This window comes from Jaculus jaculus, chromosome 10 (assembly GCF_020740685.1).
Source record: "Jaculus jaculus isolate mJacJac1 chromosome 10, mJacJac1.mat.Y.cur, whole genome shotgun sequence".
NCBI classification, from domain to species: domain Eukaryota; kingdom Metazoa; phylum Chordata; class Mammalia; order Rodentia; family Dipodidae; genus Jaculus; species Jaculus jaculus.
This window is the reverse complement of record NC_059111.1, coordinates 40,589,433-40,602,500: the sequence shown is the minus strand read 5'-3', so window position 1 is coordinate 40,602,500 and position 13,068 is coordinate 40,589,433. Positions and strand designations below refer to the sequence as shown.

Genomic DNA, 13,068 nt, shown 5'->3' with positions numbered 1-13,068 from the left:
ATAGGCACAGAGGCTTCAGCCCATCTTGGAGGCTGAAGTGGTCCTTGGAGAATTTGAGGGTTGGTTTTTAATAACTTTTATTTATGTATTTTTAGTATTAGTTATTTTTTAATATTTATTGTTATTAGATTTGGACATAGTATATAAACATCACATGTTAGTACCATCCTTTCCTTCATCCCTGCCCCTTTTCTGAAGAGGCCTTTCTCATTGGGGATGCAGGTCAACCTCGTGGGGATTTGTGGGTCATGCATTATGGGTTTGAGGCAATAATTATTTTTTATTTATTTGAGAGAGAGAGAGAGAGAGAGAGAGAGACATAGAGAGAGAATAGGTGTGCCAGGGCCTCCACCCACTGTAAATGAATTCCAGTTGCATGAGTCCCCTTGTGCATCTGGCTTACAAGGGTCCTGGAGAGTCGAACCCAGAACCTTTAGCTTTTGCAGGCAAATGCTTTAACCGCTAAGCCATCTCTCCAGCCCACAATAATTATTTTTTGTGTGTGAATTTTGTTTTTAGTTTTTCAAGATAGGGTCCCATTCTAACCCAGGCTAAACTGGAACTTACTCTGTAGTCTCAGGTTGGCCTTGAACTCACAGCGATCCTCCTATCTCTGCTTCCCAAGTGCTGGGATTACAGGTACTTGCTACCATGTCCAGTTTGATTTTTTTTTTTTTTCGAGGTAGGGTCTCACTCTAGCCCAGGCTGACCTGGAATTCACTATGGAGTCTCAGGGTAGCCTCGAACTCATGGTGATCCTCCTACCTCTGCCTCCTGAGTGATGGGATTAAATGCACGCACCACCATGCCTGGCTCTTAATTTTTATTTTTATTTTTTTGAGTTTAAATTAAAAAATGTTTTTCCTTTAAATGGATTTTATTAGTGCTTTTTAAAAATTAATTTTTAAAGTTGGCTTACAAAATAATGGGACATTTTCATATATACCATTTAATCTTGTTCTTACACATTCCTCTCTTCCATTATGTAGCCCCTGTCCACCCTGTCCCCTCTTGCCTCTCCCTCCCCATAAACAGCACCTTCATTTCATGTTACATGTAGCCTGTCTCTGTTAGTTGGAATATTATGTGGGTATCTGTTATAGGTTCAGTTGATTTGTGGTATGGTTCATGTTGTTAGTTTGGTTGACCTATGTAAAGGCTGAGGTAGGAGGATCACTGTGAATTCAAGGCCAGTCTGGAGCTGCAAAGTAAGTTCCAGGTCAGCCTGGGCTAGAATGAGATCCTACCTTGAAAGACAGGGCAGTGTGGATTCATTGTGAGATTTTTGTCTCGAGGAAACAACATGAAAGAATGATAGATGATGCTTGATGCTTTCCTCTAGCCTCTACATGTGTACTCATGGAATGTGTATGTCTGCACACACACATGTACAAACAGTATAAACACACATGCATACACAATACTACACCCCCAAAATACTATTTAAAATTTTCTTTTGTGTGTGTGTGTGTGTGTGTTATACATCTATGTGTACAGATGTGCATGCAGTTCTCTCTATCACTAATCTGCTAATTTCCTTGAGACAGAGTCTCTTACTTATTATGAAGTTTGCCACTTTCAGAAGCCACCCAGTAATTCTATGGTCTCTGGTCCCACAGTAGTGGAGTTACAAGCATATGTGGCCATGCCCAGCTATTTACACAGGTGCCAGTGAATCAAACTCAGATGGTCTTAGGCCCTCTAAGGTCCTCCAGCTTATACTGGAAGGACTCTTAACTGCTGAGCCTTCTTTCTAGTACCCTATTTAAAATGTTTTAATTTTTTTTTTTTTGTGGGACATGCCTTTAATCCCAGCACTTATAAGGCAGAAGTAGGAGGGGTCACCATGAGTTCAAAGCCACCCTGAGACCAAGTCAGCCTGGGCTAGATTAAGACCCTACCTCAAGAAAAAAAAAAAAGTTTCAATAATCAGATGGATTATGGGATTGAGTGCTGTTTGTTTCTATGTTCAGGGGAGGAAGATGCCCACTCTCCCAGCTGTATCTTGGTCAAGGACGGGACTATATGGGGCACTCTCACCCTGTGTCAGATAGGAACCCATAAGTAGTCACTCTAAAACGGACAGTCTTTAGGGAGGAAAATGTGAAAAGACCTGAAGGTTGACTTGCTTTGAGAGAGTAGACCCCATCTGTTGCCTCTCCCTGACCAAGGCATAGCAGCTCCCAGGCCAGCTTCCAGAGGCTCTTGGTCTCTAATTCCCTCTGTGCAAGTTATGTCCCTTTCTGCTGCTGCTGCTGCTGCTTCAAGGCTCTGTAAGCCTGCACAGCCCACTCACGCTCCTCCCCCAGGATCCGCTGCCGGGCTAGAGAGGTGGCTGGGGGCTGGGACATGCCACCAGAACCCCCCAGTGTCTTCAGCATCAATGACTTCTTGCCAGGCTGCTCTTTGCTTACACTCCTCCTGGGCTGGACTGTCAGGTCTGGAGGCTGCATCACAACCTCTCCAAACTTCACAGTGACTTCCAGGAACTCTCGCTCCAGCTTCTCCAGTGCTCTGGCCTCCTTTTTCTCACGGCTTTGTCTAGTCACCGTTTCTGGAACGCTTTCTTCCGCTCAGACTTCTCCTTCTTGGGAGCTGTTTCCACCTCTGGCTGCCTGGTGGCGTGGTTCTTGCTAAGGAATAGCACATGCTGGGCTTCCTGCTCCATGCGGTGGATGTAGGCCCCATGAGACTCGCCCTTCCTCTGCTTGATCTTGGGGACAACGATGTCTGGCTCCCTTCCTTTTGCTTCCTTTTCCAGTGTCTTCCTAAAAGCTGTCTGGGCCTCCTTCTTTTTCTTCTTGTTACTGAGCGGGTTTTTCATCTCCTGACGGCTTCTCAGAATCTTTCGGAGTCGGAAAGGAATCTCTTGCTCATCCTGATTCCTGGGCTTGCAATTTACTTTCTTCTCTCTACAGCGCGGCTGTCCCCGCGGCTCAGGACGTCCCGAGGCCCCAGGCCCCGCCGTCCGTGCGGGAGGCACAGCAGCACCCCGAGCTTTAAAAATATTTTGATTTTAGTTATTTGTGAGTTGAGAGAGAGAGAAAGAGAGAGAGAGAGAGAGAATGGCATGCCAGAGCCTCTTCCCCCTGCAAATGAACTCTGTATGCATGTGCTACTTTGTGCATCTGGCTTTATGTGGGCACTGGGGAATTGGACCAGGACCACCATGCTTTGCAAGCAAGTGTCTTTAACTGCTGAACCATTTTCTCCAGTCCCTATTAATTTTTTTTTGATAAAAAACGCAGATCTTTTTGATAGCCATGTGTATAGTTGGTGCTCTTAGAATCCAAGGTCTAATAATCCCTCCTGTATAATCTTTTTTGCATGTGTATATCATGTGTTATGTGTTTTTTGTGGTCTGGTATATGCACATGTATGTGCCCTTGCATTGCCCCATGTGTTTGCCTGCTGTGGTTGGGGAGGGGGGCTGCTTGCCTGTGGTGACTAGTACAGGACCTCTGGTGTCCCACAGCATTGCTTTTCTGCCTGTTCTTGTTTTGAGCTGGAATCTTTTACTGGATCTGGAGTTTGCTGTTTTTCTATAAATCCCAGAGATTCTCTAGTCTCTGGTCTCACAGGACTGGGATTAAGGCATATGTGGCCACATCCAGCTGTTTATGTAGGTCTTTGAGATTCAAATTCAGACCCTCTTAGTCCCTCATGCTTGTGCAGGAAGCACACAACTGCTCTGCAGTCCCTTTCTGGCTAATTTTAAACATGCAGCTAACCATGTGATTTACACTTAAACATTTTCAAAAGCTGTGAGGTCTTTGGATGTGCAATGAGTGGACCAGGCCACATTCCTAGCAGTGATTCTCATACTCTTTTAAAGATCACTGTACAGGAAATTGTCACTTCCAGTTATGATCATACTTCCTGTGGCTTTTCTTACATGGCCAGAGACTGGTGTAAAGAGTGTGTTATGAACTGTATTAAGATACTCTAATAAAGACTTTCTTTTTTTTGCATGTGCATATGTATGTGATATTTGTTCAGATGTGAGTATACATGTTTATGTGATCACACATGTGTATGCATGTTTGCTTGTGTACATGTTTATAAGCATGTGCATTTGTGTATGTGTGTGGGTATCCGTGTGTATGCATGTGTGGGGGCACAGGTATCCACATGCATGTGGAGGTTAGGAGCTGATGTTAGGTGTCTTTCTCAGTTGTTCTCCACCTTGTTTTTTCTGGTCTCCTTGCTTGTATAGCAAGCACTTTACCAACTGAGCCAACCCCTTGGCCCTACATGTCACTTTTTTTGAAAATTTATCAGCCACATTCCTTGCTATTCTTAGTGTTTTGTTGTTGTTTTATACTTTCTTGAGATGAGGGTTTTACAAAGTAGCCCCAGTTGGCTTTGAACTGGTGATCCTTTGTCTCAGCCTCCTGAGTGCTGGGATTACAGACATATACTACCATGTTGACTTGTGCTTTTTAAACAATTGTAATAGGAGTGTATTTTAATCTAATTCTCTTATGTTGAATTGTTAATGTACGTTATAGAAAGTAATGTTTTTGTTGTGTTCCTCTGATACTATTAAATTGAAAATGTAACAAAACAACCTTTGCTGCTTACTGTTTTTCAGGTACACATATGGGAAACTAGTGAAGGGGGATGTAGTGCTTACATTTTTACCTTTATCCTTTTGGGGAGAGAAGAAAAATATTACAAAAAACTTTAAGGTAATTTTGTAAATATTGTATAATTTACAATGAGATTTTTTTGGGGGGGCTTTCAAGGTAGGGTCTTACTTTCTAGCCCAGGCTGACCTGGAATTCACTATGTAGTCTCAGGGTGGTCTCAAACTCACAGCAGTTCTCCTACCTCTGCCTCCCAAGTGTTGAGATTAAAGGCATGTGCTACCATACCCAGCATCTGAGAAAATGTTTTTATATTGATTAAAATAAATCAAAGGACCTAGCTATCATTCTAATACTCTGGAAGTGGAATAAGGAATATCAGGAGTTCAAGGCTAGCCTGGACAAGATGGCAAGTTTGAGGCCAGCCTGAGCTACATGAAACCTGCCCCCCCCCACACCAAAGTTCAGGAAACGTCATAGAAGAGTGGGTGGAAAGAATATAAAAACAAGAGGATGGGATGCATGCTGCGTAATGCTGTCTTATTGACATGACATGGCCATTATATTCATGAACACATCTGTACAAGATTGAGCAAAAAGCTTTTTATTGACAACTTCCATAAGTATAGACAGTAAACCACGATAATTCTCATCCCATTCCCATTCTCCCCCTCTCAAATCCACCCTCTACTGAATCCCTTCTTTCTAATTAGTCTCTCTTCAATTTCTTTTTCCCCCTGAGGTAGGTCACACTCTACCTCAGGCTGACCTGGAATTCACTATGTAATCTTAGAGTGGCCTTGAACTCATGCTGATACTCCTACCTCTGCCTCCCAAGTACTTGGATTAAAGGTGTGTGCCACCACACCCAGCTTCTCTTCAAATTTTGTTGTCACCATCTTTTCCTCCTATATGAAGGTCTTTTTGACAACTTCCATAATTATAGACAATAAACCATGATAATTCCCTCCCACCCCCACTTTCCCCTTCACAATCTACTCTCCATCATATCCCATCCCCCTCTCAGTAAGTCTCATTTATTTATTTTTTTTCCACTGGAAAAGCTTTTATTAGGACCCCACCAGCTGGGGACTGTGCTGATATTAAGCACTCTTCTCCTTGGCAATCTGGTCTTTCTTGAGTCGTCCCATGAGCGCTTTCTTCTTTTCCATGGTCTGGAAATGGCCATGGCCAAACTTAGAAGTGGTATCAATAAACTTCAAGTCGATCTCCAGAGCCCGCCGTTTGGTCTGTACCAGTAAGGACTTGAGGAGGGTGAGTACCCACTTTTGGTTCCTACTACACAGCCTTTCAGCATGACACAGTCATTGGTCACGTCACCATACTGGACAAAACCACCCAGTGGGTTGATGCTCTTGTCAGACAGGTCATAGTAAGTGAAGGCATTGTTCTTAATCAGCTTGCCATCCTTGATAAGGTAACCCTGACCAATCTTGTAGATCTTCTTGTTGATCTCAGTGCAGTGATGGTAGCCCTTCTGGCCAGCTCAAGCCACAGAGAAAGCCACACGGGCAGGGTGCCAGTGTCCAATACAGGCAACCTTGCGCAGCCCTTGGTGGGTCTTGCGGGGTAGCTTCCTGGTGTGCCAGTGGCTAGTGATGCCTTTGTAACCTTTGCCTTTGGTCACCCCAGTGACATTAATCCTCTCGTCCTGGCCAAACACCTGGTTTATGGGGATGTGCTGCTCCAGCCTGTTCTGGGCCCAGTCTAGCTTCTCAGCCACAGTGCCTGAGTTCACCTGGATCTCCATCAAGTGGGCCTTCTTCTGGCAAAGAGGAAGCAGGCGCATCTGGGTGTGGGCAATGATACGGATGACCTGACAGTTCTTCTTCACGCTGCTAAAGTCCTTGTCCAGTTGCTTCTTGCCCATGTTGTCCTGCCATTTCTTGCAGTATTTAGTGAAGGCCTTCTTCTTAGATTTATGTCAGTTCTTATAGAAGCGCCTTTTACACTCATCACTGATATGCTCAGCAAAAACTGTCTTGAAGGTACGGAGGCCTTGAGGGGTCTCCACATAGTCCATGATGCCTACAACCACCGTGGGTGGAGTCTCTACAATGGTGACAGCCTCCACTACTTCCTTCTTATTCACCTTGGATCCTGGCCTATCGACTTCTCAGATGATGTGGGTCATGCCTGCCTTGTAGCCCAAAAAGGCTGTAAGGTGGACTGCCTCGGAAGGGTCATCCTTGGGGAAGCTCTTCACTTTGCCTCCATGTCTGCTGCTGTGCTTCTGAGGCAAGAAGCCCAAGGACCCATGTCTGGGAGTGGAAAATTTCCTGTGAGACATCTTGCTGTCAGATCCCGCCTGTAGAACATAAGTCTCTTTTATTTTGATGTCATCATCTTTTCCTTCTATTATGATGGTCTTGTGTAGGTACTGTCAGGTACTGCAAGGTCATGGATATCCATGCCATTTTCTGTCTGGAAGATTGCATGGTACAGTCCTACCCTTCCTTTGGCTTTTACATTCTTTCTGCTACCTCTTCTGCAAGGTACCCTGAGCCTTGAAGGATGTGGTAGAGATTTCTTCACTGTCACTTCTTCTCAGCACTATGGTGACTTTTGAGTTAGCCTAGTGGTCATCACCATCTGAAACCAAAAGTGAGAGCAGTATTAACATATGTGCATAAATATAAAAAAGTACTTAGAGGGCAGTTTGGTGGGCATAATATATACATTTAGCCAGAGTACAGCAGGTATTACTCCCTTAGAGCTCATGACCTCCTCAACCATTGGCCTTTTTTTTTTTCCCCTTGAGGCAAGCCCTGAAAACTGGCTTTTGTTTTTGTTTTTGTTTTTGTTTTTGTTTTGAGGTAGGGTCTCACTCTATCCCAGGCTGACCTGGAATTCACTAGGTCATCTCAGGGTGGCCTTGAACTCACAGTGATCCTCCTACCTCTGCCTCCCTAGTGCTGGGATTAAAGGTGTATGCTACCACGCCCAGCCAGACTGGCCTTTTAAAAAAATTATGTGAGAGAGTGAGAGAATTGGCATACCCCGGCATCCAGCCACTGTAATTGAACTCCAGACATGTGGACCACCTTATGCACATGTGTGACTTTGTGTGCTTGTGTTGCCTGTGTGTCTGGTTTATGAGTGACCTGGAGAGTTGAACATGGGTCCTTAGGGTTCACAGGCAAGTATCTTAAGTGCTAAGCCATCTCTCCAACCCAACCATAGGCTTTTGACTAGGTTTTTGGTACCCCATGCATGTATTCTAGTTCTGGTGAGCCTTGACAATGGCTTATAATGCTTTTTGGGGAGATTAGGGATCTCCCTGGCACTGTAATTTTTCTAGTAACAGTATATGGCTTCTGGATGCACCATTGTCTAATGAAAATTTAGAGTCTATGATTTCCAGGTACACCATTATCCTTGTCCATAAGATACTTCTACCCATGCTGTCTCATACACACACACACACACACACACACACACACACACACACACACACACACACACAATTGGCTAGCAAATGAATAGGCTTCTTTATGAGCTAGTCAACTTTTATCTCAAATTGGGGAGGGGATCATTAGTTCTTACCCCTCCCTGAGATACTGTTGGCAGTTAACTGTTACTGGAGGAGGGGGAAGTCATTTTCTTCAGTAGTGTAGCTGCTGGTAAGTTGCCCATGGTCCAGTAAATAACCTCCTAGCCATGCTCATAAGGCAACACTAATTAAACCTAGTGACACATGTGCATGCATGTGCGTGTGCATGCATGCACACACACACACACACACACACACATACGCTATACGAGTAGGAGGGAGACTATTTGGGAAGAAGAGGTTCAGCAGGAATGAGAGGTGATAAAAGGTTAATGAGAGTGAATATGGTCAATATATATATGTATGAAATTCTCAAAAATAAATAAAAAGCCAAATAAAAAACCAAAAAATTAATTGCAGGAGAATATAGCTTTTTAGAAATTTTATTATATTTATTTATATTATTAGTATATTTTTAACATATCTATTGCAGAGAGATATAAAGATTATTATTTGAATGAAAATGGGGAAATTTTTAATATTTTGACCTAGAAGTAAAATTATAAACCAAATTAACAATAATAGAGTAAGAAAACCAAGAATTTCTCAGTCTTGAAAAATAAGTGAATAGAGCTAGAGTTATCATATTATTGTGATTTAGTTTGAATTTTTGCCTAGAATTTGAATTTCTACAATGAAAAATAAAGTTGAACTTTTAAACAAAACAGATAAATGGATCTATGAACTTTTCTTTCAACGATGAAGAAATGAAAAATGCAATGGATTTTTCCAGTGGGCATTCTGAATACATGGATTTGTCCACCCCAGGGCCGGTAGAGATTGTAGCCACAGTGACGGAGTCTCTCACAGGTCTGTAGACTGATGTAAAGGTGAGGTGGCCTGTGGACTGTTCTCTCTCTCTCTGCTTCTACTCACACTTGTACTTGGGATGTTTATTGCTCTTCTAAAGAGATTACGAATGTTAAAATTGTCATGACTATGTTTAACTTATAGGATTTTTTTCATATTAAAAGTGAAACTTTATTTTCTATAAAAGCTTGTACTTCAACTATGAGTAGTAGCTGTTTGCACCGTCCTCCCCCAACCCCATTTCAACTTTTTTGTTTGTTTTTTCAAGATAAGGTTTCACTCTAGTCCAGGCTGACCTGGAATTCACTACATAGTCTTAGGCTGGTCTTGAGCTCATGGCGATCTTCCTACCTCTGCCTTCCAAGGACTAGGATTAAACCATGCACCATGATACCCGCATCACCCCCTTTTATTTCAGCCTTCATTTTCAGCTGGCTAACCTTCCCCATTTTCTTCCTCTTTTTTCTCACTAAGTCTGAAATCTCATCTGCTCCTGGACACTTTTCTCTACTAATTAGGACATAAAAGTTAATGGTTTGGAATCTTAGTATTTCAGCAGATTTATCCAATAAACCCACCAAGCCAAAGCCTGTCCTGTCAGACTTTAACTGCAGTACTCAGGAGTCTAGAGAAATGAGATAGAATTATGTAAGAAACAAAGCCAATGTGGAAGAGAGGCTTATGTGCCCCATTCTCTTTAAGAGTTTTGGCAAGTAGCTTAGAGTAAGATTAGGTGCATAGAAACTATTGGTGAAATCTTACTTTTGCATTCTAAATGGTACAATTCCTGAATAGGTATCTCAAGAAATGCCAGTGCCAATGTGTTTTTCAAGCAGCATGATTACATCATTGAATTTTTTGATTATGCTACAGTCTTGAAGCCATCCCTCAACTTCACGGCTACAGTAAGTTATGTTTTGTTAATTGCCCATGGTGTGAGGTTTTTGACACAAGGGGTGGGAAATGGTATTCACAGTGTCTCTTCACAACTTTAAGGCTTGTTCTGTCCTCTTTACACATATGAGGCATACAGAATTATTTCCAATCATCAAACTTTTCTAAAAAAGTAGGTCAACAGAAAAAAAATCAGTTTTTGAAAATTTATTTAACAAGTCCTTGTTTGATAATAAAGAAACTAAGTAATAGTCCTTTTTTTCTTTCTTTCTTTTTTTTTTTTAGTTTTTCTAGGTAGGGTCTCACTCTAGCCCAAGCTGACCTAGAAATCATTATGTAGACTCAGGGTAGCCTCAAACTCACAGAGACCCTCCTACCTTTTCCTCTCAGGTGCTGGGATTAAAGGTATGCTCCACCATGCCCTGCCACAGTCAAAAATTTTAGTTTCAAATTGATTTAAAAAATTTTTAAATTTATTTTATGAGAGAGAGAGAGATAGCATGTGGATGCGTGAGAGAGGAGAGAGAGAGAGAGAGAGACTGAGAGAGAGAGAGAGAGAGAAAATTAGCGCACCAGGGCTTCTAGTCACTACAAACTCCAGATGTGTGTGCCATCTTGTGGGCATGTGTGACCTTATGTGCATGTGTTACCCTGTTTGGCTTACATGGGTTCTGGAGAGTTGAACCTGGGTCCTTAGGCTTCACGGGAAAGTACTTTAACCACAAAGCCATCTCTCTAGCCCAACACTGATTTTTAAAATGACCATTTTTTATATATTTTATTTATTTATTTATTTGAGAGAGAGAAAGAGGTGGGGGGAGGGAGGGAGGGAGAGAATGGGCATGCCAGGGCCTCCAGCCATTGCAGACAAACTCCAGATGCATGCGTTTCTTGTGCATATGGTTAACGTGGGTCCTGGAGAATCGATCTGGTATCCTTTGGCTTTACAGGCAAATGCCTTAACCACTAAGCCATCTCTCTAGTGCCTAAAATGACCAATTTTAAGCTTGGCATTGTGGTGCATGCTTTTAATCCCAGCACTCAAGAGGCAGAGGTAAGGGGATCTCCATGAGTTCAAGGCCACCTTGAGGCGACATAGTGAATTACAGGTCATTCTGGGCTAGAGTGAGACCCTACCTTGTACCCCACCTCCCCAAAAAGACTGATTTTAATTCCAGCAAAGATAAACCATTAAGAGTTATTAACAAGCCAGGTGTGGTGGTGCACACCTTTAATCACAGCACTCGGGAGGTAGAGGTAGGAGCATTACCGTGAGTTCGAGGCCACCCTGAGACTACATAATGAATTCCAGGTCAGCCTGGGCTAAAGTGAGACCCTACCTTGAAAAACAAAACAAACAAACAAACAAACAAACAAAAAAAGAGTTATTAACAAGTACAGAGAGTGTTGACTTAACACTTAATATTTGGGTGAATTAAAAAAATTAATTGAATCTTTTAGGAAGCAAAGAAATAGCATATTTATGGAATTTTCATACATATATGTTATTGTACATTGTTCATGTATTCTCTTCTTCCAGCTTGAGTGACTTTTTTAAAAAAGCACCACCATGCCTTGCCTTTCCTTCCTTTTCCTTTTATTTAATTTCTAAAACTGTTTTTATTTATTTATTTGCAAGCAGAGAGAGAAAGACAGAGAGAAAGAAAATATGCCCAAGGGGTGGAGGGATGGCTTGGTGGTTAAGGTGCTAGCCTGCAAAGCTAAAGGACCCAGGATTGATTCCCCAGGACCCATGTTAGCTAGATGTACAAGGTGGCACATCATTTTTGAGTTTGCAGCAGATGAAAGCCCTAGCACACCCATTCTCTCTCTACCTCTCAAATATAAGTAAAAATTATATGTATATGAAAATGTGCACAAGATGGAATGAGATTAATATCACAGATTAATTTCTTTAAAAATGTTTAGTTTATTTAAGAGAGAGAGAGAGAAGGGAGAGAGAATGGCATACCAGGGTCTCTTGCTATTGCAAATGAATTCCAGATATATGTTCTACTTTGGTCATCTGGCTTTTACATTGGTACTTGGGAATTGAACCCAGGCCTGCAGGCTTTGCAAGCAAGTGCTTTAACTGCTGAGCCATCTCCCCAGCCCTCCTCCTTATTCTTTTTCTTTTTGAGACAGGGTCTCATGTAGTGTAGGCTGATTCTCCTGATCCTGATAATCCTGATTCTCTTGGGATTGCAGGGGTATGTCACCATGCCTGGCTATGTATTAATTTCCATAGGGATTTAAAGCAAAGAGTAGTCAGCATTTGTGCAAAGGATTAGACAGTGAATATTTTTAGCCTTGTCTTCCACATGGTCTGTCATAACTACCCAATTCTGTCATTTTTTTCATGAAAGTAGCTTATAAAATTATAAAAAATTAGAGAGGCTGTATTCCAATGAAACTATTCACAGGAATGTTGGGTTGACATTCCTGTTTGCCATACTTAGTTAATCCTGGGAGGCTTCTTCTTCTTCTTGAATGTGTGAGGGGAAGTTTAGGTAATTCCTGATTTCCAGCCAAGTACAGTGAAACCTTGGGAGTGCAGGCTGGCTTTGGTAGGGATGGGTTTTGTTAAGGATGCTTTATGGAAGGGAGGAAGCTCAGAACTATTGCAAGATGACTAGTTTTTTTTGTTTGTTTTTTGTTTTTTGAGGCAGGGTTTCACTCTAGTTCAGGCTGAGCTCATGTTTTAAATGTTTGTGCATGGGGGTCAGAGGCAGGGAGCAAGATGAGCTAACGCTAGCAAGAGCCCTGGCTGGAAAGCTCAGGTTTATTCAGATACCAGTTACTGCTCTGAGGACTCCTTTCTGAGTGTGGTAAAGCTGAAGGCAGAGCTCTCAGAGATCATGAGTGTCTCACCATCTGGGCAATGAGAAGTCTGAAGCCCTGAGAGGATGGAAGTGATAGGGTGTTGAGGAAGATAGATGAAGGCTGTGTGGAGGAGGGTGGCAGCAGCCAGGAGTGAGATGAGGAAGAGTCCTATGATGTTGGCTACGGGAGTGGAGAAGAAGGACAGAGAAATATGGGACATGGCAGCCATTGAGCTTGGGATGTGGGAAGAAGAATGGGAGACCATTTGGAGATAGTAAGTCTGGCAGAATGGTGGTGGTAATGAAACAAGAGGGCTGTGGAGACAGCTCCACGGATAAAGCATTTGTGTACAAGTGTGGTTACCTGAGTTTGGTTTTC

At 42.5% G+C, this 13,068-nt stretch overlaps 2 protein-coding genes and 1 pseudogene across 4 annotated transcripts in view; 1 reads left to right on the top strand and 2 right to left on the bottom strand.

The window, feature by feature from the left end:
• Cd109 (CD109 molecule) overlaps window positions 1-13,068 on the top strand; it is a 289,871-nt gene that overhangs the window by 119,856 nt on the left and 156,947 nt on the right. For all 3 annotated transcript variants that reach the window (XM_045160121.1, XM_045160120.1, XM_004660405.2), the window contains exons 8-10: window positions 4,595-4,691; window positions 8,832-8,973; window positions 9,769-9,878. In XM_045160121.1, coding sequence (XP_045016056.1) covers window positions 4,595-4,691; window positions 8,832-8,973; window positions 9,769-9,878 — 349 coding nt within the window. The remainder of the gene's footprint in view (window positions 1-4,594; window positions 4,692-8,831; window positions 8,974-9,768; window positions 9,879-13,068) is intronic.
• Window positions 2,232-4,427, bottom strand: LOC105944141 (coiled-coil domain-containing protein 137-like). The gene is given in 3 exon segments (XM_045160558.1): window positions 2,232-2,536; window positions 2,539-2,997; window positions 4,325-4,427. Coding segments are annotated over 3 exon segments (867 nt in total).
• Window positions 5,693-6,900, bottom strand: LOC105944148 (annotated as a pseudogene).